Source organism: Lepidochelys kempii, chromosome 2 (assembly GCF_965140285.1).
Source record: "Lepidochelys kempii isolate rLepKem1 chromosome 2, rLepKem1.hap1, whole genome shotgun sequence".
Classification (NCBI taxonomy): domain Eukaryota; kingdom Metazoa; phylum Chordata; order Testudines; family Cheloniidae; genus Lepidochelys; species Lepidochelys kempii.
The window spans coordinates 61,966,566-61,991,661 of record NC_136381.1 but is presented as its reverse complement, the minus strand read 5'-3'; the positions used below and the strand labels follow the sequence as shown (position 1 = coordinate 61,991,661).

At 46.8% G+C, this 25,096-nt stretch overlaps 2 protein-coding genes across 2 annotated transcripts; one reads left to right on the top strand and one right to left on the bottom strand.

Annotated features, from left to right (window-relative positions):
• Positions 1 to 5,429: 5,429 nt before the first annotated feature.
• LOC144930196 (uncharacterized) lies at positions 5,430 to 22,128 on the bottom strand. The gene is made up of 4 exons (XM_078851525.1): positions 20,624 to 22,128; positions 7,238 to 7,496; positions 6,891 to 7,081; positions 5,430 to 6,031 (listed from the first exon to the last, which is right to left on the bottom strand). The coding sequence occupies exons 2-4, from the start codon at positions 7,330 to 7,332 to the stop codon at positions 5,946 to 5,948; spliced, it is 372 nt and encodes a 123-aa protein (XP_078707651.1). The 5' UTR covers positions 7,333 to 7,496; positions 20,624 to 22,128; the 3' UTR covers positions 5,430 to 5,945.
• RRS1 (regulator of ribosome synthesis 1) lies at positions 20,802 to 22,229 on the top strand. Its single transcript, XM_073331000.2, has one exon. It carries the CDS (start codon positions 20,893 to 20,895, stop codon positions 21,943 to 21,945), a length of 1,053 nt encoding a protein of 350 aa, XP_073187101.1. The 5' UTR covers positions 20,802 to 20,892; the 3' UTR covers positions 21,946 to 22,229.
• The last annotated feature ends 2,867 nt before the right edge of the window (positions 22,230 to 25,096 follow it).

Here is a 25,096-nt window from a genome sequence, read left to right as displayed (position 1 = left end):
AGCCATAGGCAAACAGCCCAGCAGGAATGGCCACCTCTGAATGTCCACTTACTAAAACAACCGTATTTCAACCAGGTGACCATGAATGATATCACTCTCCTGAGGGTAACACAGAGAGATAAAGAACGGATGTTGTTTGAATGCCAGCAAACACTGGAACCATACGCTACAATGCTTTGTTCTGCAATGATTCCCGACTACGTGCTACTGGCCTGGCGTGGTAAAGTGTCCTACCATGGAGGACAGAATAAGGCTGCCCTCCCCAGAAACCTTTTGCAAAGGCTTTGGGAGTACATCCAGGAGAGCTTTATAGATATGTCCCTGGAGGATTTCCACTCCATCCCCAGACACGTTAACAGACTTTTCCAGTAGCTGTACTGGCCACAAATGCCAGGGAAAATTAATCATTAAACATGCTTGCTTTTAAACCATGTATAATATTTACAAAGGTACACTCACCAGAGGTCCCTTCTCCACCTTCAGGGTCCGGGAGCCCGGCTTGGGTGGGTTCGGTGGGTACTGGCTCCAGGATAACAGATCCTGGCTGTTGGGGAAATCGGTTTCTTCACTTTCTTGCTGTGAGCTATCTACAACCTCCTCATCATCATCATCTTCCTTGCCCCCAAAACCCGCTTCCGTGTTGCCTCCCACTCCTTGGAAGGAGTAGCACAGCGTTGGGGTAGTGGTGGCTGCACCCCCTAGAATGGCATGCAGCTCATCATAGAAGCAGCATTTCTGGGGCTCTGAACTGGAGTGGCCGTTTGCCTCTCTGTTTTTTTGGTAGGCTTGCCCGAGCTCCTTAATTTTCACATGGCACTGCTGCGGGTCCCTGTTATAGCCTCTGTCCTTCATGCCATTGGAGATTTTTTTCAAATATTTTGGCATTTCGTCTTTTGGAACGGAGTTCTGATAGCACGGATTCATCTCCCCATACAGCGATCAGATCCCGTACCTCCTGTTCAGTCCATGCTGGAGCTCTTTGGCGATTCTGGGACTGCATGGTCTCCTGTGATGATGAGCTCTGCATGGTGACCTGTGCAGGTGAGCTCGCTACGCTGGCCAAACAGGAAATGAGATTCAAAAGTTCACGGGCCTTTTCCTGTCTACCTGGCCAGTGCATCTGAGTTGAGAGTGCTGTCCAGAGCGGTCACAACTGAGCACTCTGGGACAGCTCCCGGAGGCCAATACCATCGAATTGCGTCCACAGTACCCCAAATTCGACCCAGCAAGGCCGATTTCAGCGCTAATCCCCTCATTGGGGGTGGAGTAAAGAAATTGATTTTAGGAGCCCTTTAAGTCGAAAAAAAGGGCTTTGTCATGTGGATGGGTGCAGGGTTAAATCGAGATAACACTGCTAAATTCAACCTAAATTCATAGTGTAGACCAGGCCTAAGCTGCTTGAGTTTAGAGGATTAATTTAGAAGACCGGGTTATTTTCCCATCAGAATAACCTGTAGTGTGAATAAAACTGCATCCCAAGATTTCAGAATATCCACAACTGCTCCCATACCAACCATGGCTTTTTTTCCCACAGCACTAATCAGCGAAAACATAATGAGAATGTTCTCTAGTTAGAGCTGTTTTGCACAGCTTGAGTAAATTGGAATGAAGGAAACGCTGCAGTCATCAAACCGTTCATTTTTAGGAGATGTTGTTCTCCCCCTCCTCCCCTACTGATCCTTTCCAACTCTTGTATAAAGTACTTTTCCATTTGGGGTCCCTTTTCCTTTCCTATATTCTCTATGCCTGTACACTTTTGTGGTGTCATTGATGGTAGCATGAGAAATACAGAAAATCAAGGATTTACCAAGTAAGTAAAAACAACTGCCTTCCATCTATAGCTCTATCTGCACTATGTGTACAACCAGGGCTTTGTACAGGGGTTCTCAAACTGGGGGGTTGGGACCCCTCAGGGGGTCACGACGTTATTACACGGGGGGTGTCGCGAGCTGCCAGCCTCCACCCCAAACCCCGCTTTGCAGCCAGCATTTATAATGGTGTTAAATATATTAAAAAGTGTTTTTAATTTATAAGGGGGGTCACACTCAGAGGCATGCTGTGTGAAAGGGCTCACCGGTACAAAAGTTTGAGAACCACTGGCTTTGTAACTAGTTTGTGACCCTCTCATCTGATCTGATTGCAATTGTGTCAGAGTGCTGAGACCGAACCTTTGAACCAGCACTCCGGTCACTGTAAATCCAATTATTCCCCCAGAGAAGGCCTGACTGAGGGAAAGAGTGGCTAATTATTAGATCAGCCTGGGTTGGGGACAGCTAAGGAGCTAATTAGGCCATTAGCTGCACTAATAAAAAAGGAGCATGGGAAGGAGGGAAGAAGAAGAGAGATAAAGGCCAGCAGGACCACAGTGAAGGGAGAGATCTTTCCTCTCTTATGATTGCATAACACTGGAAATAAGAATTTCTGCACAGGACAGTAAGAGGGTGGTGGTTGATAAAACACTACAGGTATGTCTACACTACGAAATTAGGTCAAATTTATAGAAGTCAATTTTTTAGAAATCGATTTTATACAGTCGATTGTGTGTGTCCCCACTTAAGACCATTAAGTCGGCGGAGTGCGTCCACAGTACCGAGGCTAGCGTTGACTTCTGGAGCGTTGCACTGTGAGTAGCTATCCCACAGTTCCCACAGTCTCCGCCGCCCATTGGAATTCTGGGTTGAAATCCCAATGCCTGATGGGGCAAAAACATTGTCGCGGGTGGTTCTCGGTACATGTCGTCAGGTGCCCCCTCCTCCCTCCCTCCGTGAAAGCAACAGCAGACAATCGTTTCGCGCATTTTTTCCTGGGTTACCCATGCAGACACCATGCCACGGCAAGCATGGAGCCCGCTCAGCTCACCGTCACCATACGTGTCCTGGGTGCTGGCAGACATGGTACTGCATTGCTACACAGCAGCAGCTCATTGCCTTGTGGCAGCACACGGTGCAGTATGAGTGGTAGCCATCGTCGTCTTGTTGTCTCCTGGGTGCTCTTGGCCGACCTCGGTGAGGTCGGTCGAGGGTGCCTGGGCAGACATGGGTGCTCCTGGCAGACCTCGGTGAGATCTGTCAGGGGCGCCTGGACATAAATAGGAGTGACTCTAGGTCATTCTCTTCTTAAGTTTAGTCTCGTGGAGATTCAGTCTGCCTGGAAACGATGACAGCTACAGTCGTACTGCACCGTCTGCTGGCAAGCACCCAGGAGATGATGACGGCTAGCAGTCGTACTGCACCATCTGCTGCCAACCTACCTCTTGCTCCCCACACCCTCCCTCTGTGAAAGTAACGGCCGACAATAGTTTTGCGCCTTTTTCCATGCTGGCGCCATATTGCTGTCAGCATCATCATCCCCCCTCCACTTCCGCTGCCCCTCTGCTCTCCTGTTCTCCTGCAGACGCCATACCACGGCAAGGATGGAGCCCACTCAGATCACCGCGGCAGTTCTGAGCGTTATCCGCAGTATATGCAGAACCAGAACCTGCAAAAGCAGGGGAGGAGGCGACAGCAGCACAGTGACGAGAGTGATGAGAACATGGACACAGACTTCTCTCAAAGTCCGGGCCCCAGCAATTTGAACATCATGGTGGTAATGGGGCAGGTTCATGTCATGGAACGCCAATTCTGGGCCTGGGAAACAAGCACAGACTGGTGGGACCACATTGTGTTGCAGGTCTAGGATGATTCCCAGTGGCTGCGAAACTTTTGCATGTGTAAGGGCACTTTCATGGACACAAATCAGATGTCAAGAATTATAACATTCATAAACCAGTCGGAGAACACTTCAATCTCTCTGGTCACGCAATTACAGACATGAAGGTCGCTATCTTAAAACAAAAAAACTTCAAATTCAGACTCCAGCAAGAAACTGCTGAATTGGAATTCATTTGCAAATTGGATACTATTAATTTAGGCTTAAATAGAGACTGGGAGTGGCTAAGTCGTTATGCAAGGTAGCCTATTTCCCCTTGTTTTTTCCTACCCCCCCCCCAAACATTCTGGTTAAACTTGGATTTATGCTGGAAATTGCCCACCTTGATTATCATACACATTGTAAGGAGAGTGGTCAGTTTGGATGAGCTATTACCAGCAGGAGAGTGAGTTTGTGAGGGGGGGGTGAGAAAACCTGGATTTGTGCTGGAAATGGCCCGCCTTGATTATCATGCACATTGTAGGGAGAGTGGTCACTTTGGATGAACTATTACCAGCAGGAGAGTGAGTTTGTGTGTGTATGGGGTGGGGGGTGAGAAAACCTGGATTTGTGCTGGAAATGGCCCACCTTGATTATCATACACATTGTAAAGAGAGTGGTCACTTTAGATAAGCTATTACCAGCAGGAGAGTGGGGTGGGAGGAGGTATTGTTTCATGGTCTCTGTGTATATAATGTCTTCTGCAGTTTCCACAGTATGCATCCGATGAAGTGAGCTGTAGCTCACGAAAGCTTATGCTCAGATAAATTGGTTAGTCTCTAAGGTGCCACAAGTACTCCTTTTCAATTTGGAGTGGGCAAATCTACTGTGGGGGCTGCTGTGATCCAAGTTGCCAACGCAATCACTGAGCTGCTGCTATCAAGGGTAGTGACCCTGGGAAATGTGCAGGTCATAGTGGATGGCTTTGCTGCAATGGGATTCCCTAACTGTGGTGGGGCCATAGACGGAACCCATATCCCTCTCTTGGCACCGAAGCACCTTGGCAGTGAGTACATAAACCGCAAGGGGTTCTTTTCAATGGTGCTGCAAGCACTGGTGGATCCCAAGGGACGTTTCACCAACATCAACGTGGGATGGCCGGGAAAGGTGCATCACGCTCGCATCTTCAGGAACTCTGGTCTGTTTCAACAGCTGCAGCAATGGACTTTCTTCCCAGACCAGAAAATAATCGTTGGGGATGTTGAAATGCCTGTAGTTATCCTTGGGGACCCAGCCTACCCCTTAATGCCATGGCTCATGAAGCCATACACAGGCAGCCTGGACAGTAGTCAGGAGCTGTTCAACTACAGGCTGAGCAAGTGCAGAATGGTGGTAGAATGTGCATTTGGATGTTTAAAAGCGCCCTGGTGCAGTTTACTGACTCGGTTAGACCTCAGCGAAACAAATATTCCCACTGTTATTACTGCTTGCTGTGCATTCCACAATATCTGTGAGATTAAGGGAGAGACGTTTATGGCGGGGTCAGAGGTTGAGGTAAATCGCCTGGCCGCTGATTACATGCAGCCAGACACCAGGGTGGTTAGAAAGTACAGGAGGGCGCGGTGAGCATCAGAGAGGCTTTGAAAACCAGTTTCATGACTGGCCAGTCTACGGTGTAAAAGTTTTATTTGCTTCTCCTTGATGAAAACCTGACCCCTTGGTTCACTCTACTTCCCAGTAAGCTAAGCACCCTCCCCTCCCTCCTTCGATCACCGCTTGCAAAGGCAATAAAGTCATTGTTGTTTCAAATTCATGTATTCTTTATTAATTCATCACACAAATAGGGGGATAACTGCCAAGGTAGCTCGGGAGGGGTGGGGGAGGAGGGAAGGACAAGGCCACACTGCATTTTAAAACTTATTTCTGTTGCTTGGGCAATCCTCTGGGGTAGAGTTCTTGGGTGTCCAGAGGCCCCCCCACCGCGTTCTTGGGCGTCTGGGTGAAGAGGCTATGGAACTTGGGGAGGAGGGCGGTTGGTTACAGAGGGGCTGTAGCGGTGATCTGTGCTCCTGCCTTTCCTGCACCTGAACCATACGCCAGAGCATATCAGTTTGATCCTCCAGTAGCCTCAGCATTGCCTCCTGCCTTCTGTCAGCAAGCTGACGCCACCTGTCATCTTCAACCCACTACCTATCATCTTCAACCCGCCACCTGTCCTCGCATTCATATTGTGCTTTCTTGGACTCTGACATTGCTTGCCTCCATGCATTCTGCTGGGATATTTCAGTGTGGGAGGACTGCATGAGCTCAGAGAACATTTAATCATGAGTGCGGTTTTTTTGCCTTCTAATCTTCACTAGCCTCTGGGACGGAGATGATAGTGTGAGCATTGAAACATTTGCAGCTGTGGGAGGGAAAAAAAGGGAGAGTAGTAGTTAAAAAGACACATTTTAGAAAACAACGGGTAGACTCTTTCACAGTGAACCTTGCTGTTAACATTACATAGCACATGTGCTTTTGGTACAAGGTTGCATTTTGCGTCTTATATTGAGGGTCTGCCGGTTTGGTGTGAGAGATCAAACACGCAGGGCCGGGCAACAGAATTCGGCTTGCAGGCAGCCATGGTAAGCCCCAGTCTTTTGGCTTCGTTAATCTTCATAACATGTGGGAATGATTTCAAACAGCAGCACCCTCATTTCCCAAACCAAGCAGCCATTGGGTTGGCCATTTAAAATTTAAAAGGAGGGGCTGCGGTTTTCAGGTTAACGTGCAGCACAAACCCAACTAAACCCCCCTCCACACACCTAATTCTCTGGGATGATCGCTTCATCCCTCCTCCCACCACGTGGCTAACAGCGGGGAAGATTTCTGTTCAGCCACAGGCACACAGCCCAGCAGTAACGGCCACCCCCCCACACACACCCAATTCTCTGGGATGATCGCTTCACCCCTCCCCCCACCGCGTAGATAACAGCGGGGAATATTTCTTTTCAGCCACAGGCACACAGCCCAGCAGGAATGGCCACCTCTGAATGTCCCCTTAATAAAATTACCCTATTTCAATCAGGTGATCATGAGGAGTGACCATCCAGGAGAGCTTTATGGAGATGTCCCTGGAGGATTTCTGCTCCATCCCCAGACACGTTAACAGACTTTTTCAGTAGCTATACTGGCCGTGAATGCACCCCAAGTCTTCAGGGCAAATTAATCATTAAACACACTTGCTTTTAAACCATGTATTATATTTACAAAGGTACACTCACCAGAGGTCCCTTCTCCGCCTGGCGGGTCCAGGAGCCCACCTTGGGTGGGTTCGGGGGGTACTGGCTTCAGGTCCAGGGTGAGAAACAGTTCCTGGCTCTCGGGGAAAATGGTTTCTCCGCTTGCTTGCTGTGCGCTATCTTCGACCTCCTCCTCCTCATCATCATCTTCCTCGTACCCAAAATGTGCATTCCTGTTGAGAGATAATTCATTGATGAAGTCAAAACACAGGGGTGGAGTAGTGGTGGCTGCACCCCCTAGAATGGCATGCAGCTCATCATAGAAGCAGCATGTCTGAAGCTCTGACCCCGAGCAGCCGTTTGCCTCTCTGGTTTTTTGGTAGGCTTGCCTGAGCTCCTTAAGTTTCACGTGGCACTGCTGCGGGTCCCTGTTGTAGCCTCTGTCCTTCATGTCCTTGGAGATTTTTTTCAAATGTTTGGGCATTTCGTCTTTTGGAATGGAGTTCTGATAGCACGGATTCGTCTCCCCATACAGCAATCAGATCCCATACCTCCTTTTCAGTCCATGCTGGAGCTCTTTTGCGATTCTGGGACTCCATCATGGTCACTTCTGCTGAGGAGATCTGCACTCACCTGCAGCTTGCCACACTGGCCAAACAAGAAATGAGATTCAAAAGTTTGCGGGCCTTTTCATGTCTACCTGGCCAGTGCATCTGACTTGAGAGCGCTGTCCAGAGCGGTCACAATGGAGCACTCTGGGATAACTCCCGGAGGCCAATACTGTCAAATTGCAACCACACTACCCCAAATTCAACCCAGCAAGGTCAATTTCAGTGCTAATCCACTCGTTGGGAGAGGAGTACAGAAATCGATTTTAAGAGCCCTTTAAGTCTAAAAAAATGGCTTCGTCATGTGGATGGGTGCAGGGTTAAATCGATCTAGCACTGCTAAATTTGACCTAAACTCATAGTGTAGACCAGGGCTAATAAAGAACACAGCGGTACTGGGGTGGTGAGAGCAATTTATACGAGAAGATAGGAGCAGAGGGCCATGCCCCATCACAGCAACAAAAGTGATTGCGTCATAAGCTTAATTCACAACTCAATCATATTTCAGATGTATTGGTGTATCCACACTTACCACATGACTAACCATGTTCGTATCAGTGCTTTCTGGAAAAATCTGGGCAACTATTGTATAGTGCCTTAGCAGAGAAATCCCTGCAGAAATGCAGGGCCACCTGTATGTTGGGCAACACACTCTTGGATGCTCTTCCGCACAGAGAGCTGGGAGGCAGGAGAACCAGCCATCCAGTGCATTTGGTAATGACACTTTTTATTCCTGTTCTGCCTTTTATCCAAGAATCTTGAAGTGTTTTACAAACATGAACTAGTTCATTAAGCTTCTGTGCAGTATGTATCTGAATTATAGCTATTCTATAGCTTGGTAAACCAACGCATGGAGAGGCTAAGCAACTTGCCCAAGATTTCCCAGCAAGTCGGTGCAAGTGATGATAATAGAACCCAGGTTCCCAAACACCTGGGTCAATACCCTATTGAGTTAATTAGGTGACATGCACAGCCAAGTGCTCACTGGGGGATGGAGGGAGATGGATGGGCATAAGATACAGGAGTGGATAAGTAGGGAGGGACTGAGTTGTGAAGGGCCTTGTACATGTGTAAGCAGAGTCTGAATGAGCTCTCCCCTGACATCTAGTGGTGAGCTGTGGAAAAGGAATTCAGGAGTTGATCTTGTTTGCATGGGCACACCCACCCTGCCTAGGTGCTCAGCATGATGGGATTACTTGCCCAAATGATCACTTGTGGCTGGTGTTGGACAGAGGTGAAAGTAAGCTGGTACAGTCCAGTCTAGCGTACCGGTAAGAGCTGGTACACAGCTGACCATACCGGCAGCGGCCGAGAGCCTTGGGACAGGGCAGGGCTGCCGATGGGGGCGAGTGAGAGCCAAAAGGGGCAGTGCTTTAGTGTCAACTGCATATGGGCCAGTACCGGCTTCTTACCGGCACACTGTACCAGCCCACACTGGCCTACTTTCACCCCAGGAAAAGGATATTGCCCAACTTACTTGGGGGTGGGTCTTTTGCTCATAGTTTATGTTTATGAACCCTAGTTGCAGTGTTTTCCCAAATTAATGCTGAGTTACTCCCCTCCTTTTATTAAAAGCTTTTGCTACACTCAGACTCTGTGCTTGCGAGAGGGAAAGTATTGCCTCTTAGAGGCGCCCAGGGGATGGTGTGTAATTGTCCCAGGTCACTGGGTGGGGGCTCAAGCCAGGTTTGTGTTGTATTTTTGAAAAGGAACCCCTAGATACTGAACCCGGCCCTTGTTGCTGCCAACTCTGACTGGCAGAAGGGTTACACGTGAGGACATGAAAATTGAACTGAACACATTGAGGGAGGGATTAAAAGGCAGGAAGGAGTTACAGGATCAGAATGACTGGCTAAGAAGGGTATCTTAGAAGCAGTATTTTGGATGGACCTGATGGGGACAAGGTGGCTGTTGAGAGGGCCCGAGAGAAGAATGTTGCAGTAGTTAAGAGGAGATGGCAAGGAAGAGAAGTTTAGCTATATGGATAGAGAGAAAAGGCCAGATTTTGCAAAAATTATGGAGGTAGGAGCAGGAGGTTTGGACATAGCCTAGCTGAGGAAGTTCAGAGGCACAGTTTGAGCAGAGTATTTAGGCATGTTCTAAATCCTTCTCTCTTCAGCAAAGAAGTTAAATACATGCTTAACATTAAGCACATGAGGAAGTGCTTTGCTGAATGGAGATGGATTACAGATTCAAGGTCTAATAGAGGGCAGAGGCGTAGAGTGTTGACATTCAGGTTATAAACCTGAGTGACTGGAAGATGGTATTATAGACAGAATGAAGGCACTGTGGTTTTTGACACCTTGAAGATGGAGTCGGTTGTCTTTGTTAAGAAGAAAATAGACAGCTGGGTGTTACTGAAGTACTGCTGGTAGGAGAGCCCATGGCATCTCGCAACCTCTCCCAGCGGGCTCAGATGGAAATTGAAAATAATAGGTCTCTGCATGAATTATAGGTGAGGGTCCCGGGGGGCGGAGGCAGGGAGGACCCATCACCAATTGCTGTGTCCTGTCTGTGAAGAATGAATGGAGTCATTGTAATGCTGAGCAATCAGCTCCAACTGTATCCTCAGGAGCTATTGTATTTGTATTCAATGCTGTTGAAAGCTACAAAGAGATTGTATATTACGTATTTATTTATGTTTTATTTGTATTGCTATAGCAACCAGGAACTTTAGTCATGGACCCCCTGGTGCTTATGTGTACAATAAGCTGCTGTACAAACACAGAATAAAAAGGCAGTGGCATGTAGGGTATGTGTAGCTACATGCCATGGTGAAAAGCCTGTTGCATCCACATCGTGGTGCAAACCTGCCTGTGTCAGTGATAGGCTCTGGCATGAAATGATAAACTGCAATATACTGTTCAGCCACTAAGTGGCACTGTTTATAAAAATACATTATTTAAAGCTAACCTTAGCCAGGGCAGAGCATTAAAGGATTTTATAATGAACACATCTGGTGTGTATAAGCAAGCTTTGTAGCCAGTCCATATCTGGTACAGAAGTACATGGCAGCTTCCTGCTGCTAGAGCTTTTTACTGTGCTGGAGTCTTTTCCAACTGTTGGAAAAAGGCTCCAGCAATGGGGAGGTAGTGGGACACCACATTGATTAAAGTGGCCATCTCAACAGGGAGGCGGGGCTTGGGTAAGTAGAGAGCCCTATAGGGTATGTACTTGGATACATATTCACAGGCTTCAGGTGTGTCTTACTTGCCTAAGCTGTACCTCACCATCTACGTTGCTATTTATACATGTATTGTGGGGGACTATCTGAGTATGTACTCTACATGCCGCCGGAAGAACCATGCACTGTGGACGTACCTTCTGCCTCCCACAGTCCCCTACTTGTATTGCTCCTTTCACCACTACTCACTGCTTGTGCTTCCTGCCCCTGGACTGAATGAGTCAGTAACTGAGTGAAATGGCTAGAATCCCAATTTCTGAAGCACCAATATATAGCACTTCAGAGACTGAGGTTTTAGTCCATTTTACTGTACTGCCAGCACACTCAGAATGGAGCAGCAGATGAGTACAACGCAAGACGCAAAGGCATGCTACAGGGGAAACATGGAATAAGTACTTTGTAGAATAGCTGATGTTGTTATGGCAGAGTCGGGGAGCTGGTTGTTGAGATCAAAGAGTCACCCTTTAAACAGGAAAGCAGAGCACTGAATGCTGATCAGAACAGAGAGTTCCCTGCCGCTTTGAGTGCTGTTAGGTGGTTGTGCAATTTAAAATCAAATAACTTATGTGTTAACACAAACTCTGCTTGTGTTAATGTGGAGAACAACGTATGTACTTGGTACCAGAGTATACAACTGTTCGTAAATGACTCTCATCTTCCATGAGTCACTTGCAGTTGTGTGTGAATGGAAACCCTGCTTGTCTGCTGCCTAATAGCCTGGATTAAACATATAAAGTGCTGCAATACTGTGTGTGAAAAGGTTTAAGCCAAGAGGTTTTTTTCCTTTCATTGATAATTGTCAACAAAAAACAGGTTAGCGAGACCCTTGAAGTGACTGTAACTGATGTAATTGAAACATCACATTGGTAACATAGCACTTAGTATCTTTTACATGGACACCTACAGGGTACATTATCAAAGTAGCGTGTGGGAGGTACACTCACACATACGAACATTTTGCTATTTGTGAGCAGGACTTGTGCATGTATTTCCCTGCATGATCACACTGCCTTGAAAGTGTATTCAGTAATTCTGTTTGCAGGGATAGTTTAAATATAAAATAATAACTATAACCTAGCTCTTAGATAGCTTTTCATCAGTAGATCGCAAAATGCTTCACAATCTTTTAATGTATTTATTCTCACAACACTCCCTGTGAAGTAGGGAAGTATTATTATCCTCATTTTTTACAGACCATACTGAGGACCAAATTCTGAATTTACTTATATCCTCTGCAACTAAATCTCTGCAAAATTTGGCCCCAAATGTATTTTGTTGTTTGTGCTGATTTAGGACCTAGTTCTACAGTCCTTTCTCAGGCAAAATCATCATCCAAATAGCAATTGCCCACATTTTTTTGCCTATCAGTGTATTTGTATTTTGAGGTTATGGTGAACAGGAAAGGTATCATCTGAAGCCAAATTCATTATTATTATTTATTTGGATTACATTAGCATCTACAGGTGTTAGGACCTTACAATGTAGTAAATTAGGATATTTTTGCTACGTAGGACAGAATTTGGCCCACAGATTTCAGCACTTAATCTAGATCCAGATGAGCAAATAATTTTTATAAAGTCTGTCATATAAACGAATCCTTAAAAGTAAACTTTTACTTCAAGCAATATTGAATTAAAATCATAAATCAGTAAAGAGGAATGATTTGTAGAAATATTTCAAGGGCCCCTTTTCTGCTATTTTACCAAATTACTGGTACACTGAGCTTTCCTGAAAAAAATACTTAGTACTATTCTCAGAGCAGGCTTAAGAATTGGTTGAATCATCTTGTAACTATATCTACTGCCATCCAGAGGTAACTGCCAAAAGTTTGGAGAGTAAATCTAAGTTAATGGAGTGTCATCAGAGGGGGAAAAAGAATGAACATGAATATTATTATTTATACCAAGAAAAGCCCTATTGTATAGTAACCTTCAAGTTGTAACACAATCCAACAGAAGGAAAGAAATTCATGATTAAGCTATATAATCCCTTCCTTCTCTTCCTCTTTGAGGATAAATATTTTAAAACACAGGAAAACAGATGCTGACATCTTATCATCTTATCCCTTCTTGACCATCAACCCTTGACCTGATCTTGGAGGGTCTATAGTTTTGGGTAAAATAATGATGGAATTATTGTATCTGTAACAGCAAGTAGAAGATTAAAAAAATTATTAAAAAATATGCCTCGGGTATAGGTCTTAAGTATTAAGGCTTTACAGTGAGGCCTAGAAGTTAGTAATATGTATCTTGTGATAGTTTAGCAATGCACTTTGTGATAAATAGGTAAACCATGAACAGATGGTAGATATTAGAAGGTTTCTGCAATAAGAGCTAACCACACTGACATATCAAAACTACTGGGAAAGGGCCCAATGCAAATGATTGGACTGGCAGTTGGAAATGGAATTATAGTCAATGGGAATAGCACATATGGACAACCAGAACCCTAAAATTGGTCTCCTGGAATTCCAAATATAAATAGAGACTCACACTTGATCAGATATGGTCCTAGATGCATGTGGATGGAATGGAAAAAGGTGTATAAAAGGTTGTCAAGACCATCCCCAGCTGGAACATTGGGCTGATAACAGTGGCATGCTGTGGCATTTTTAGTCAAGTAGTGGTATAGCCTATGCGGCATGATCTCGCACTATGCCGTTTTGTTTGGGGAGTGGATGGTATCGTCCCGCAGGCACAGCCTGCACTGAGGCATGTCATCCATGCCTGGCATACACCAATGGTAGGCCACTGGGAGATAAGAAGGCAGAAGCCTGGACTGTCACCTCCACCTATGATGCACTCTCCACTTACTTTATTTCATCTTCACTGGCTTCCCGCAGCTTGTAAGCATGTCAACATTGGGGAATTTCTTTATCTTACACCAGCCTAAGCTGTAAGCATGCACAGTGCAATGCTGGGGGCTAAAAGGTGCTTTACAATACCTACATGTTCCTGTACTTCTCTTGCTTTTCTATAGTTTCTTGTATCTAAGTATTAAATAAAAACTTCTTGTCTCTATGTGTGTTTTCACTAGTCTCATAATTAATATCTTACATAGCTGGAAGAGTAAAGAACTTGTTACCTGTGACTGGTGCACTTTGCTCCCTAGATTAATCCCTGGCTACAACCTACATGTTGTAGCTCATTTGGAGTTCAGTCCAGTGCAATGCTGAATGCTTCCTACAAGATGCTGAGCATCCTCAATTCCCATTAAAAACCATGGGAGCTGGGGGCATTCAGTATTTCCCAAGATCGGGGCCATGGTGGACCAAACTTTCAAATATGGATGTCTAAGGCAGGGTAGCCAATTCTGCATGTGCATTTTCATTTCAACATCTAGATTCTCAATCTAGTGTAGATGCCTAATTGCCAAATGGGTGCCCAAATCTAAAAATTGGACTTGATATGTGAAATCAGGCTAGAATTTTCAAAGGGACCTAAAGGAGTCAGTTGCCCAACTCCAAATGACTTTCAGTGAGAATTGGGTGCCTTACCCCATTAGGTCTGTTGAAAATCCCAGCCTCAGTGACTAGGAAACCACTGCAATACATCCGTATAACATTGTGTGTTTTACAAACTATGATTACACTTTTCATATCTATGGCACTTTCCACCTATCTCATCTGTCTAATTTTATATGTCTGTGTCTATCTTTGGGTTTTGTACGGGTGTCCAGATATATATCATGGTGATGAGTGAGTAAAAACCTATAAACCAGAATCACCATAGCATCCAAATACTGCCTGAAGATCCCAAAACACTTAGCAAACAATAACAAAGTAAGCTGCACAACACTCTGTGAAGTAACAATTATTATCCATATGGTATAGATGGAGAAACTCAAGCAAAGAGAGGCCAAATTTTGTAAAGTGTCCATTAATTTTGAGGGCCTCCAATTTTGGGGTGCCCAGTTTGAGATACCAAGGCCCGATTTTCATAAGTGCTGAGTACTTACAACTCCAACTTACAACTGTCCTCCAGACAGTAGGAGCTATGGGTGCTCGGCGCCTCTGAAAATTAGATCTAGGTTTCTAAAGCTGGGCCCCCAAAATCTGAGACACCTAAAAATAATAGGCACCTTTGAAAATTTCTGCCTAAATAACTTGCCCAAGAAGCAACGTGACATTAGAATCCACATCTCAGAACTGCCATTTCCATGCTTCAACCACAAGATTATCTGTCCCTGTTTTATAAGAAGCCAGATTCTTCCCTTGGATATGGAGGCCTCTTACACACTTTAAGGGGAGCTATGTGTTCATTTTTATGTTATGACCTTAACATTAAAGTGTGGTTGTGGTTAAAAAATGACCATCTCTAAAAATCACATTTCATTGTTTTATATTTTCCCAGGCCGTCATCAATGACTTCCACTCTCCAATTTTTTTTGGTTTACATATCCAGTCAAGCAGTCCAGTCTTTCCAACAGCCATGATTACACTCACATCCTGCTATCACGAAAATTAACTTTTTTCCTGTCTGCATCATCACTGTTAAAACCAATAAAGATTCTGGAGTCAGAGATTTAATAGCTAGCAATTTAGTTGATAATACTTGAATACAGCTTGCTCTTCAGTTACATTATACAGGTTCTTCAGTGCTCGCAGCATTAAAAGTTTGGTTTTGTCAGTAAATTAAGCAGATATATATCCCACACAGAGAGAGCAGGTATGTGCAGTACTAAGGAATCACTATACAAAAATGTATACAGGGGGTGAAATCTGACACCATTGAAGTCTATAGCCCCACTGAAGTCAGAGGAAGTTTTGCTATGATTTAACAAATGTTGATTATGTAAAAGATTCAAACAGTTCCTTCAGAGTCTTTATGTAAATACATACATACATATGTAAAAATTGTGTTATTACCAAACTATGGGGTGTATTATTTCCACAAAAGATAGTTACAAAACTTTTAGACCTACTTGTGCCACAACTTCAAAGCTCCATATAATGTGCTGGGCATGTAATTTCTTTTTAAATAGAAAAAGGCCTTGTTAAAGGGTCTACAAGTTACCACAAGTGCTTATGATCGTTTCTGTATAATCATGTATTCAGAGACTTACAATTGAACCAGTTCTTTGGTTTTGTCAAAGAAACACAGTACAAACCAGAGGGAGGATGAAAAAGAGGGTGTGAAGCTCACCTTTGCACCCCTGAGCTGTGTGCCAGGTCTGCTCCCCGGCATAAGTTACATTGGCTGCCAACAATCACAGGGGACTGAAATAGGGTTGCCAACCCTCCAGGATTGGCCTGGAGTCTCCTGGAATCTGCATCCATCTCCTGGTGACTATTGAAAGCAATCCAGGAGATTTTAATAGGATATTTTAAGAAAATGACATTACATGTTGAGAAAAAAAATCTCCTGGAATAGTTTTGGTCAGAATTGGCAACCCTAGGCTGAAATGATTGTCAGAGGTGTGTGAGACATAGGGAAGCTCGAGCAATAGCCTTGTTTCTCCAGCAATGGAATCATACCAGAGTTAAACTGCTGTAATGAAATGGATAAGCAAGCTTATCGACTTCACTAGATACTGCTCAGAGTAGATAGGTGTGCTGGAATTAAATCCTAAATAGGAATTACCAAAACTGCAGTTTTTGCCTTCAGGATTTCATTTGAATTTTTTTTCCAAACTGATTCTTGCTACCATTCCAAAAAGTAAGCCAAATGCATTGTCATGCTTTCAGTGCTCTGTGCTGTTCCAGCAATACAAAACCATAAACTCGATTAGGTCTATGGCTGCTTTGTGTCATTGGAGCAGAACAAAACAAAGTGTGCCCCTGAATCTGCTCCGATGTTTAATACTTTACAGCATTAGTAAAACAGATGAAAATAAAACATGGCAATGGAACTTTCTTATGCAGGACACAGGTGTAAATATTTCCATTTCTGAAATAGTGCCCACAAGCCTTCAAAAGGATGAGAACAACTCTCTTTAAAGTCACTTGAATCTGTAATTTTGGCTGAAAACATCAGTTGTCCAGGGAAGTGAACAAAATGTAATATGCAATATAGTGCCTTCTTGTGGTAACTAAAAAAATTGTCCAGAGAGGCATTGATCTGTTTTTTAAACACCCAGAGCATTTCCTATGTCCATGGTTTTCCTACTTAAGGATAAGATTTTGTCATGGTTATTTTTAGTAAAAGTCAAGGACAGATCACGAGCAATAAACAAAAATTCAAGGAGCCTGTGACCTGTCCGTGACTTTACTAAAAATAACCATGGGGGGGGAGGGCTAGGTGAGGGAGAGAGGGGTGAATGGAGTCCCATGCGGGGGGGCGGGGGACTAACAGGCCAAGTCCCGGCTCCTGCAACCGCAGCGGAGGGCACAGCTACCCACTCCAGAGCTGGCCGCAGTTGCGGGACAGGGGTGTGCAGCAGACATGCCAAACCTGCAGAAAAAATGCAGGAATTGGGCTTGGTTTTGGCTTAATTGGCTTGTGAGTTGCTTGTTGGCTAGTTTTTGGCTCGTAACTTGTTGCTGGTTTGGCTTGTAGCTTGTTTCTTCTTTTTTTTTGATTGGCTTTCAGCAAGCAGGTGGAAGGGGTGGAAAGTGGGACAAGGGGCAAGCAGAGGCAAAGGTGGGAAAGAGTCAGGGATGCACAGCAGGCCCACCACAGTCCCCGACCGCACACCTGGGGGCTCTAGTCACATAGAGTGTTGGGGTTCTTAGGGATTGGCTTGTCTTGTTTTGAAATGGGATTAGCTTGATTTTTGGCTTATTGTGAAAGTTGGGGAGCTTATTTACTGCATGAAAGTTGGCAACTGTGGTGTGCGGGTGCCCCTGCCAAGCCCCTGCCGCAGTCGGAAGGGGGGGTTCATGGCCCTGGGAAGCTGCAAGGGGGGTGCATGACTCATGGGGCAAGGATGCGTAGCCCCAGCTGCAGCCCTTGCCGCAAGCCGCGGGGTAGGAGTTGCAGATTTCTGGTTCCAGCCCCAGTTTCAGGGCAGGGGTGCACAGTCCCGCCTCAAGCCCCAGCTTCAACCCCTGACAGCTGAAGCCAAAGAAGTCATGGAGGTCTGGTAAAGTCAAGGAATCTATGACTGCCATGACCTTCGTGACTAAATCGTAGCCTTACTCATACTTGATATGTGAGCTGCAGTCAGCTGGTACATGGGTTGATTTAAAAAGAAAGAAAACTCTATCATAACTACATCATGCCTCTAATAATTTGCATTGCCTATCTTCTGTTCCTTCTATATATTTTCTGAGAACATAGGATAAAAACTCTGTTCTTCAGTAGCAGCGTGTAGGCACTTCCATTATCCTCTACTCACTTTCACAGCAGCAAGACAGAAAGGTGGACAAGAGAGACAAATATGAACTACCTGTCACCAGTCTGAACAACTGCATGCCAGTAGTGGTTATTTTAAAAGATTAAGGAGACTGACCAGGCACTGCCTTTTAATATGAGCAGAGCAGTTTCCTCTAATCTACAAAAAGAAGTGCGTGTGGTGTTTCATGTGTTTGTAGTTCATGTGTAACCTGATTTATTTTCCATGTTCCTTCCCTCGCCCTCCCCATCCTCATTTTGGATCCTGCCATAGATTTTAGGTCCAAAGTCTGCTCTCAGTTACACAATTGCAATGGAATCTTACTTATATAACTCAGAAGAATTTGGCCCTGAGTAAATATGGGCCCACCCACCTGGATAAATTGATAATGTTTTTGCTGTGATACACGGAATTAACGTGTTAAAAATTAAATAAGTGAAGACTTGGTAATTTTAGGTATCTTTAGACAGAAATATTTTGATGTGTATGTGACGCTGGGTCAGTACTAGCAGAGCAGATGCTGTCCTCAGGGAAGCATGCGACAGACACAGTTACAGCTATAACAGCACACCTGCGTGTGTACTATTGTAGGGTTGCTGAGTGTCCAGCAATTAAAGATTAATCTTTAATTAAAGATTATGTCATGTGATGAACAGGGGCGGCGAGCTGTATGGGCCCGGGGTGCCTGTGCTCCAGCAAATTCAGGACCCTGGGAGCCCAGCTCCACCAATCTTTGGGGCTGGGTCACTCCCCCGGCCCCACCGCGTGCCTCCACCAGAGCGTCCCCCGGCCCCGCTTGCTGCCACCGCACACCTCCCCGGAGTGTCTGTGCCTCACCTGTGCCCTGGACAGTGGGTGGCTGCCCCCTGCAGCTCCATGCTGCACTCCCTCACCAGCCGCTGCCTGCTAAGGGAGCAGCGCTGGCAGCAGGCTGACTACTGCTCCTGCAGAGGAAGGCGGGGAGGAGGCACAACGGCATGGCAGCCCCCTGCAGGCGACTCTGAGGGGGCTTATCCAATCTGGACCTCCTGAGCAGCAGCCTGGGGCTTTGGTGAGTGTCATGCCAGGGGGGAGAAGAGGGGCTCCTCCCCCAGAGCTCGCTTCTCCCAGCCCTCTCCCCGCTGGAAGGAGTCCTCCTCTCCAGCCCCAGTCTCAGGGCAGTCTTGCCTGCTGCACCCCAAAGTTTGAACTCCTCATCCCCAGCCCAGCCCCAGCCAGAGCCCTCACCTCTCGCGACCCCAACCCTCTGCCCCAGCCTTGAGCCCCCTCCTGCACTGTGAACCCCTCATCCCTGGCCCCACCCCGCAGCCCCACCCCAGAGCCCTCACCCCCCCACAAACCCCAACCCTCTGCCCCAGCCCTGAGCCTCCTCCTGCACTGTGAATCCGTCATCCCCAGGCCCATTCTTTGCTTAGGAGTTGGCATTTCTTTCCTTTATTCTTTATAAGTGGATCTTAGGGGTGCATTGCTGTGAGTGCTAGACTGTCTGACTTGTAGGCCTTGTCTGCACTGGGCTATTTTACACCAATATAGCTGCATTTGTGCAAGCCCCTGGGGTAGACAATCCATGCCCAATTAACCATGACTTGTGTTGGCACAGTTTGTCTCAGTGTAAAACCCCAGTGTGGACAAGCCCTTAGTAAGGTGACAACTCCACTTTATCTAAAAAATAAGTTTTATAAAAGCAAACCCTTAAGACCCACAGAAAAATGTTCCCCCTGTTATTCTTTTAAATTCCATTGAAAACACTGGTTTTACAGCAAGGACAAATTTCCATCAAGTGTTCGCAACCCAAACGTTACAGCACTGAGAACTTGAAAGCACCTTAATTGATTTTCATTGTCCAAGATAAGAGATGCGTAGACTGTGAGAGAATCATAAATAGGTAAAGAAATACTTGTTTACAATATATGGCTTTCAGGCTGGCCACAGTCCCGATAATAGAGTTTCGCATTTACCACTCTGTGTATAATAATGAAGATTCACCCTTTTAGATTCCTTCCATCTTGGTTACTAGGCTGAAATATTTGTATAATAGTTAAAACAACAAATCCAGTTAAATCAGTGTACATTCCCAGTAGTAATACTCTGCACAGCCATGTCAATAATTCAGTTCTGCCTGCCCTCCAGCCTGGGTGAGGAAAGGAATGTCTTACCCTTCATCTCCAGCCCCACCCCAGAGCCCTCACTCTCACGCACCCCAACCCTCTGCCCCAGCCCTGAGCCCATAAATCCTGCACCATAAATCCCCCATCCCTATCCCCACCCCACAGCCCTCACCACCACACTCCAACCCTCTGCCTGAGTCCCTCCCAAACCCCTCACCCCAAGCCAGAGTCCTCAACCCCCCACACCCCAACCCTCTACCCTATCCTGAGCCTCCTCGCACACTCCAAACCCCTCAGCCCCACCCCATTAATTTTGTGTAATAATAATCGGCAATGGATAAATTCTTAATAAAGTTACCCAGCAAAAAAGAACAAAAGGGTAATTTTGTTACCCTCCCCTTCACCCAGCAGGAGCCAGTATGGCCCAGGGAGACTACAGGAGCCAGCATGCAAAGCTCTACCAGCTCCCCAGGCTGCGGCTGCGCAGATTGTGCATCCCGTGACGCGCTGCTTTACTAGGCCGAACCCTCAAGGACTACAGGGCCCACCTGGCATCCAGAATAGGCAGTCGAACAACAAATCCCAGCACGCAATACACACCATTGGCCTCAGCAGCTGGCCGTAGAGCACGACAGCTCCCAGGGGGCAGCGCGGCACCGTGACGCCCGCGGTTAGGCAAAGCAAGGAACGGTGCGTTCTGGGAGTTGTTGTTCTGGGCAGAGAGTGTGTGTCGCCATTACGGGCGCGCCCATTGGTCCACACGCACATCCGGTGCGCCCTCGCCAGCCGGAAACGAACCCTTTAACCTTTCTTCCAGGCCGGTGAAGCCTGCCGCACGTGGGGAGCGGTTGGCCGGGTGTCTCGCGGCCATGGCGGCGCTGTGCCTGGAGGAGTTGCTGGCTCGCGCGGAGCAGCGCGAGGCGGAGCCGCACCGGAGTGTCGCGGTGCAGAAGGAGCTGGAGCTGGAGTTCGACCTGGGGAACCTGCTGGCGCTGGACCGGAACCCGCCGCCCCCGGTGCCGCGGGCCCAGCGCGAGAGCCGGCTGCGCTCGCTGGCCCGGGACAACACGCAGCTGCTGGTGGCCCAGCTGTGGGGGCTGCCGGCGGGGCGCGCCGAGGGGGCGACGGGCCCGCTGGTGGCGCAGCTGCCCGAGCCCTCCTACCGCCTGCCCCGGGAGAAGCCCTTGCCGCGGCCCCGGCCGCCCACCCGCTGGGAGCAGTTCGCCCGGCTGAAGGGCATCCGGCGGCGGAAGCGCACGTCGCTGGTGTGGGACGAGGCGGCCAAGCAGTGGCGGCGGCGCTGGGGCTACGAGCGGGCCGGCGGGGACCCCGCCCGGGACTGGCTCATCGAGGTGCCGGCCGGCGCCGACCCCCACGAGGACCAGTTCGCTAAGCGGCTCCGCGACAAGCGCGAGAAGGTGGCGCGCAACGAGTTCAACCGCCTCCGCAACATCGCCCGGGGCGCCCTGCCCGGCCGCGGCCTCCACCCCACCGGCCACCAGAGCAGCGCCGAGCTGGGCCGCGCCACGCAAGTGGCCCGCGTTTCCACCGCCTCCCTGGGCCGCTTCCAGCCCCGGCTGCCCAAGGAGCCGGCCGCGCCCCCGCCCAGGGGCGGCAAGAAGCGGCACTTCCAGCCGCTGCTCGGTGACCTGGCGGCCGAGAGGAGCCGGCAGCTGGAGCTACTGCGGGGCCTGGGCAGCAAGAAGCCGCCGCTCGACCTGACCCGCGCCGTCAACAAGCAGCTGCGCGAGGAGGACGCGCAGGCGGCCGCGGGCAAGGGCAAGAAGCGCGGGCAGCGGGGCAAGCGGGGCCGGCAGCGCCCGGGAGGCGGCAAGGGGCCGGCGGGCGGCAAAGGCAAGAAGGGCGGGGCCCCGCGGCGGCGGCAGCAGCAGCAGCGCCCGGCGGGCAGAAAGAGGAGCTGAGCCGGCCGCAGGACTCCTCCTGCCAGACACTGAGCCCGGAGGGACTCGGGGGCTGCCCCGGCCGGTGGGGACGCTGAGCTTGGAGGGAGGTCTCCGGGGAGCTCTCGAGACACTGAGCTGCAGCCGCCGCCTCCATCCGTTCCAAGGGGCTGCACGGGACTGACTGGTGCACTGTGTAGCCGCTAAGGATCCGCGGGGCTTGTTCCCCTGGCCTAGGGATGTTCCAGGCTGGGGGCGCCCCTTCCCGCCCACCTATTTATCAATAAAACCTGCCTTTGTCTAGCTGTCTGCTCGTCAGTGAGGGGGGGGGGGGTGTACCTTAATGTCATGAGGGAGAGATGGGACTGGGACAGGAGCCCCTGATGACCTGCAGCAGTTCAGCTGGGGTCCTTTACAAGTATAAAACATGTAGCTGTATTGTGTGCTCATGGCACAAGGGGTAGTGCTGCCTATACCAAGAGGATTGGCCTCTGCTCTCCAGAGAGTAAACCGGTATATCACCCAGCTAGATGGAAGTGGCATTCCAATAAGACAAGATAAAAGTTCATCTCCACTTCCCTTCCCCAACTGGTAGGATTTGGATAAGAAGGGATCTAGCCTATATTTAAAATAACAGGTGTACTGCCATTCTGTGGTCTTGACTGAAAGGTAGTGCTTCCCCTCTCTGATTTGGACTGTGTAGAAGTTAAACATCTTCACCTAGCTGAAGAGCTCACTCGCAAGCTCTCTCTCTCTGTCTGGAGAAATGTGGGCAGTATTTCAAAGAAAAGGAGTACTTGTGGCACCTTAGAGACTAAGAGATTTATTTGAGCATAAGCGTTCGTGAGCTACAGCTCACTTCAACGGATGCATTCAGTGGGATTCATCCGATGAAGTGAGCTGTAGCTCACAAAAGCTTATGCTCAAATAAATTTTAGTCTCTAAGGTGCCACAAAGTACTCCTTTTCTTTTTGCGAATACAGACTAACATGGCTGCTACTCTGAAACCTATCAATATTTCAAAAGTGATCTGCCAAAAAAAATTTTTAACTGCATAAAACATTCTCTGGCACTCCTTATCTTAATGTGTATGGGGTTTTTACTGTTTTAGCCTTTTTAGAAATAGCAGAAATATTCATCTGATTTCTGTGGAAGGGCTGTAGAAGATCTTGGATAGTTGTGACATTTAACACCTTTATAAGTTGAAAGGGTGAATCTGTGAACAAAAGCAACTCTTTATCCTGAATGTTCACTAGCCTTTTAAGTTCCATAGCTTTTTACCAAACTGACTATAAATATTTCCCCTCAACTTTCACTCTTGACACTTTACCATTAGTCTTTGAGTTCTGATGGTAGAGGCATTTTAGAGATTTTTTTTAAGACAGAAATCCTTTTGAAAACCCAGCATGTTGTCTCCTTTATCACAGAGATAAAAATGTACAAGCCCACTGTCTTTTTCTTTTGAAAGTAGAGATGGGCCTGAACCAAAATCTTCAGATCAGTGTTTGCTGTGTGAACTCTGTAGCCCTGATTTGCTACTAAAACCGGACACAAAGTTATGGCCTTATTAACAGGTTCAGCTACCTGTAGGGAACTATTTTCTGGTGTGTGGGGAGAGACTAGAATTAAGTAATATATTTTAATGTTTAAATGAGGTAATAGGAATTCTAGTTCCCACAGCTCCTTTGTTTCCACATGGAATGTTACTTGCTAGTTTTATGAATTTGCTCTTTAATTGAAAAATCAAGTGAAAGCTCATACTGGACTGGTTTACATACTTCAAAATATTAACACTATCTGAAAAAGTTGTTACTCCTAAGATTACAGATTCTCAGTTCATGTGCTTTGGACACAAGCCAGTCAGAAGTTGCTAAGAAACGCTGGGTCTATGTAAAAGTAATGTGGGTGAGGAAAAGAGAGAGTGGGGTTGGAGGGAGCTGAAGTATTGGGATGGGGGTTGGATGACGCTGAGACCTGAAGGCTTGAGTATTGGAGTATCTACTGCATGTAACTCATGTAAACATCACATATACTCATTGGTTTTGCTTTAAGTACCATTATTTTGCTGTCAAGTGGTTGGAACTGAGAGTATCACTACTTTCCAACTTGCCACCTTTTATAGAGTTCATTTGGACAAAGCTATGCGGGACAACAGGTGAGTCAGCACTTGCAGCCATGTAAAAGGCACAACTGTTTCAAACCCAGGTTTAAACTCTAGTCCAGTGGTTCTCAACCAGGGATATGTGCAGAGGTCTTCCAAGGGGTACAACTCATCTAAATATTTGCCTTGTTTTACAGCAAGCTACATAAAAAGCACTAGTGAAGTCAGTAAAAAGTAAAATTTCATAGCCATTGATTTGTTCAAACTGCTCTATATACTATACACTGAAATGTAAGTACAATGTGTATATTCCAATTGATTTATAATATGGTAAAAATGAGAAGGTAAGGAATTTTTCAGTCATAGTGTGCTGTGACACTTTTGTTTTTATGTCTGATTTTGTAACTAAATAGCTCTTAAATGAGGTGAAACTTGGGGGTACGCAAGGCAAATCAGACTCCTGAAGTGGGTACAGTCGTCTGGAAAGGTTGAGAACCACTGCTCTGGTCTCTTTGAATTTGACAGGATATGCTACCAGGGTTGCACAACAGCCAGAATGCTACAGTTCTTCTTTGAGAGTCACAAGAATTTTGGAGAGATGATATAGCCATTAATTATTAGCATTGTGGAGCTTAAACGTTCAGGATCTAGATCTCCGAGAGGCTATACTGGGAAAAGATAAGGAGTGGGCCCCTCCAGGGCTGCTGCTAGTTGTGAAAACTGGAGTGTTTAAAAGATTTCAGAAATAAATGAAGTATTAAGATCTCTTTTTTTTTTTCCCCCTACGGAAGATTTTTTTGGCTGAAAGCCTTTAATACTCCTAATTAAAAGACCTGTTTGATTACTGATATAATGATGAGATTGTGATATTAAAATGGAGGTACCTTTTTGAACAAATGCTCTTATAAGAGGTACAACGCCATGAATTTACACACTGACTTTTTTTTCTGATATCAGTCTTTAACAGATAATGACTTTAAAAAAAAGGTTATATTTCTGTAACCAACAATGCAACCATATGTACATTATTTTGGGATATCATGTTTTGTTTCTGCAAGGGAATGGAGGGGA

Coding starts and splice junctions, on each gene's coding strand:
- LOC144930196 (XM_078851525.1), bottom strand. CDS start 7,332: ATGCCCAAACATTTGAAAAAAATCTCCAAGGACATGAAGGACAGAGGC. Junction 7,082..7,237: donor GTGAAACTTAAGGAGCTCAG/GCAAGCCTACCA, acceptor ATCTCTCAACAG/GAATGCACATTTTGGGTACG. Junction 6,032..6,890: donor AGGCGGAGAAGGGACCTCTG/GTGAGTGTACCT, acceptor TCCCTCCCACAG/CTGCAAATGTTTCAATGCTC.
- RRS1 (XM_073331000.2), top strand. CDS start 20,893: ATGGCGGCGCTGTGCCTGGAGGAGTTGCTGGCTCGCGCGGAGCAGCGC.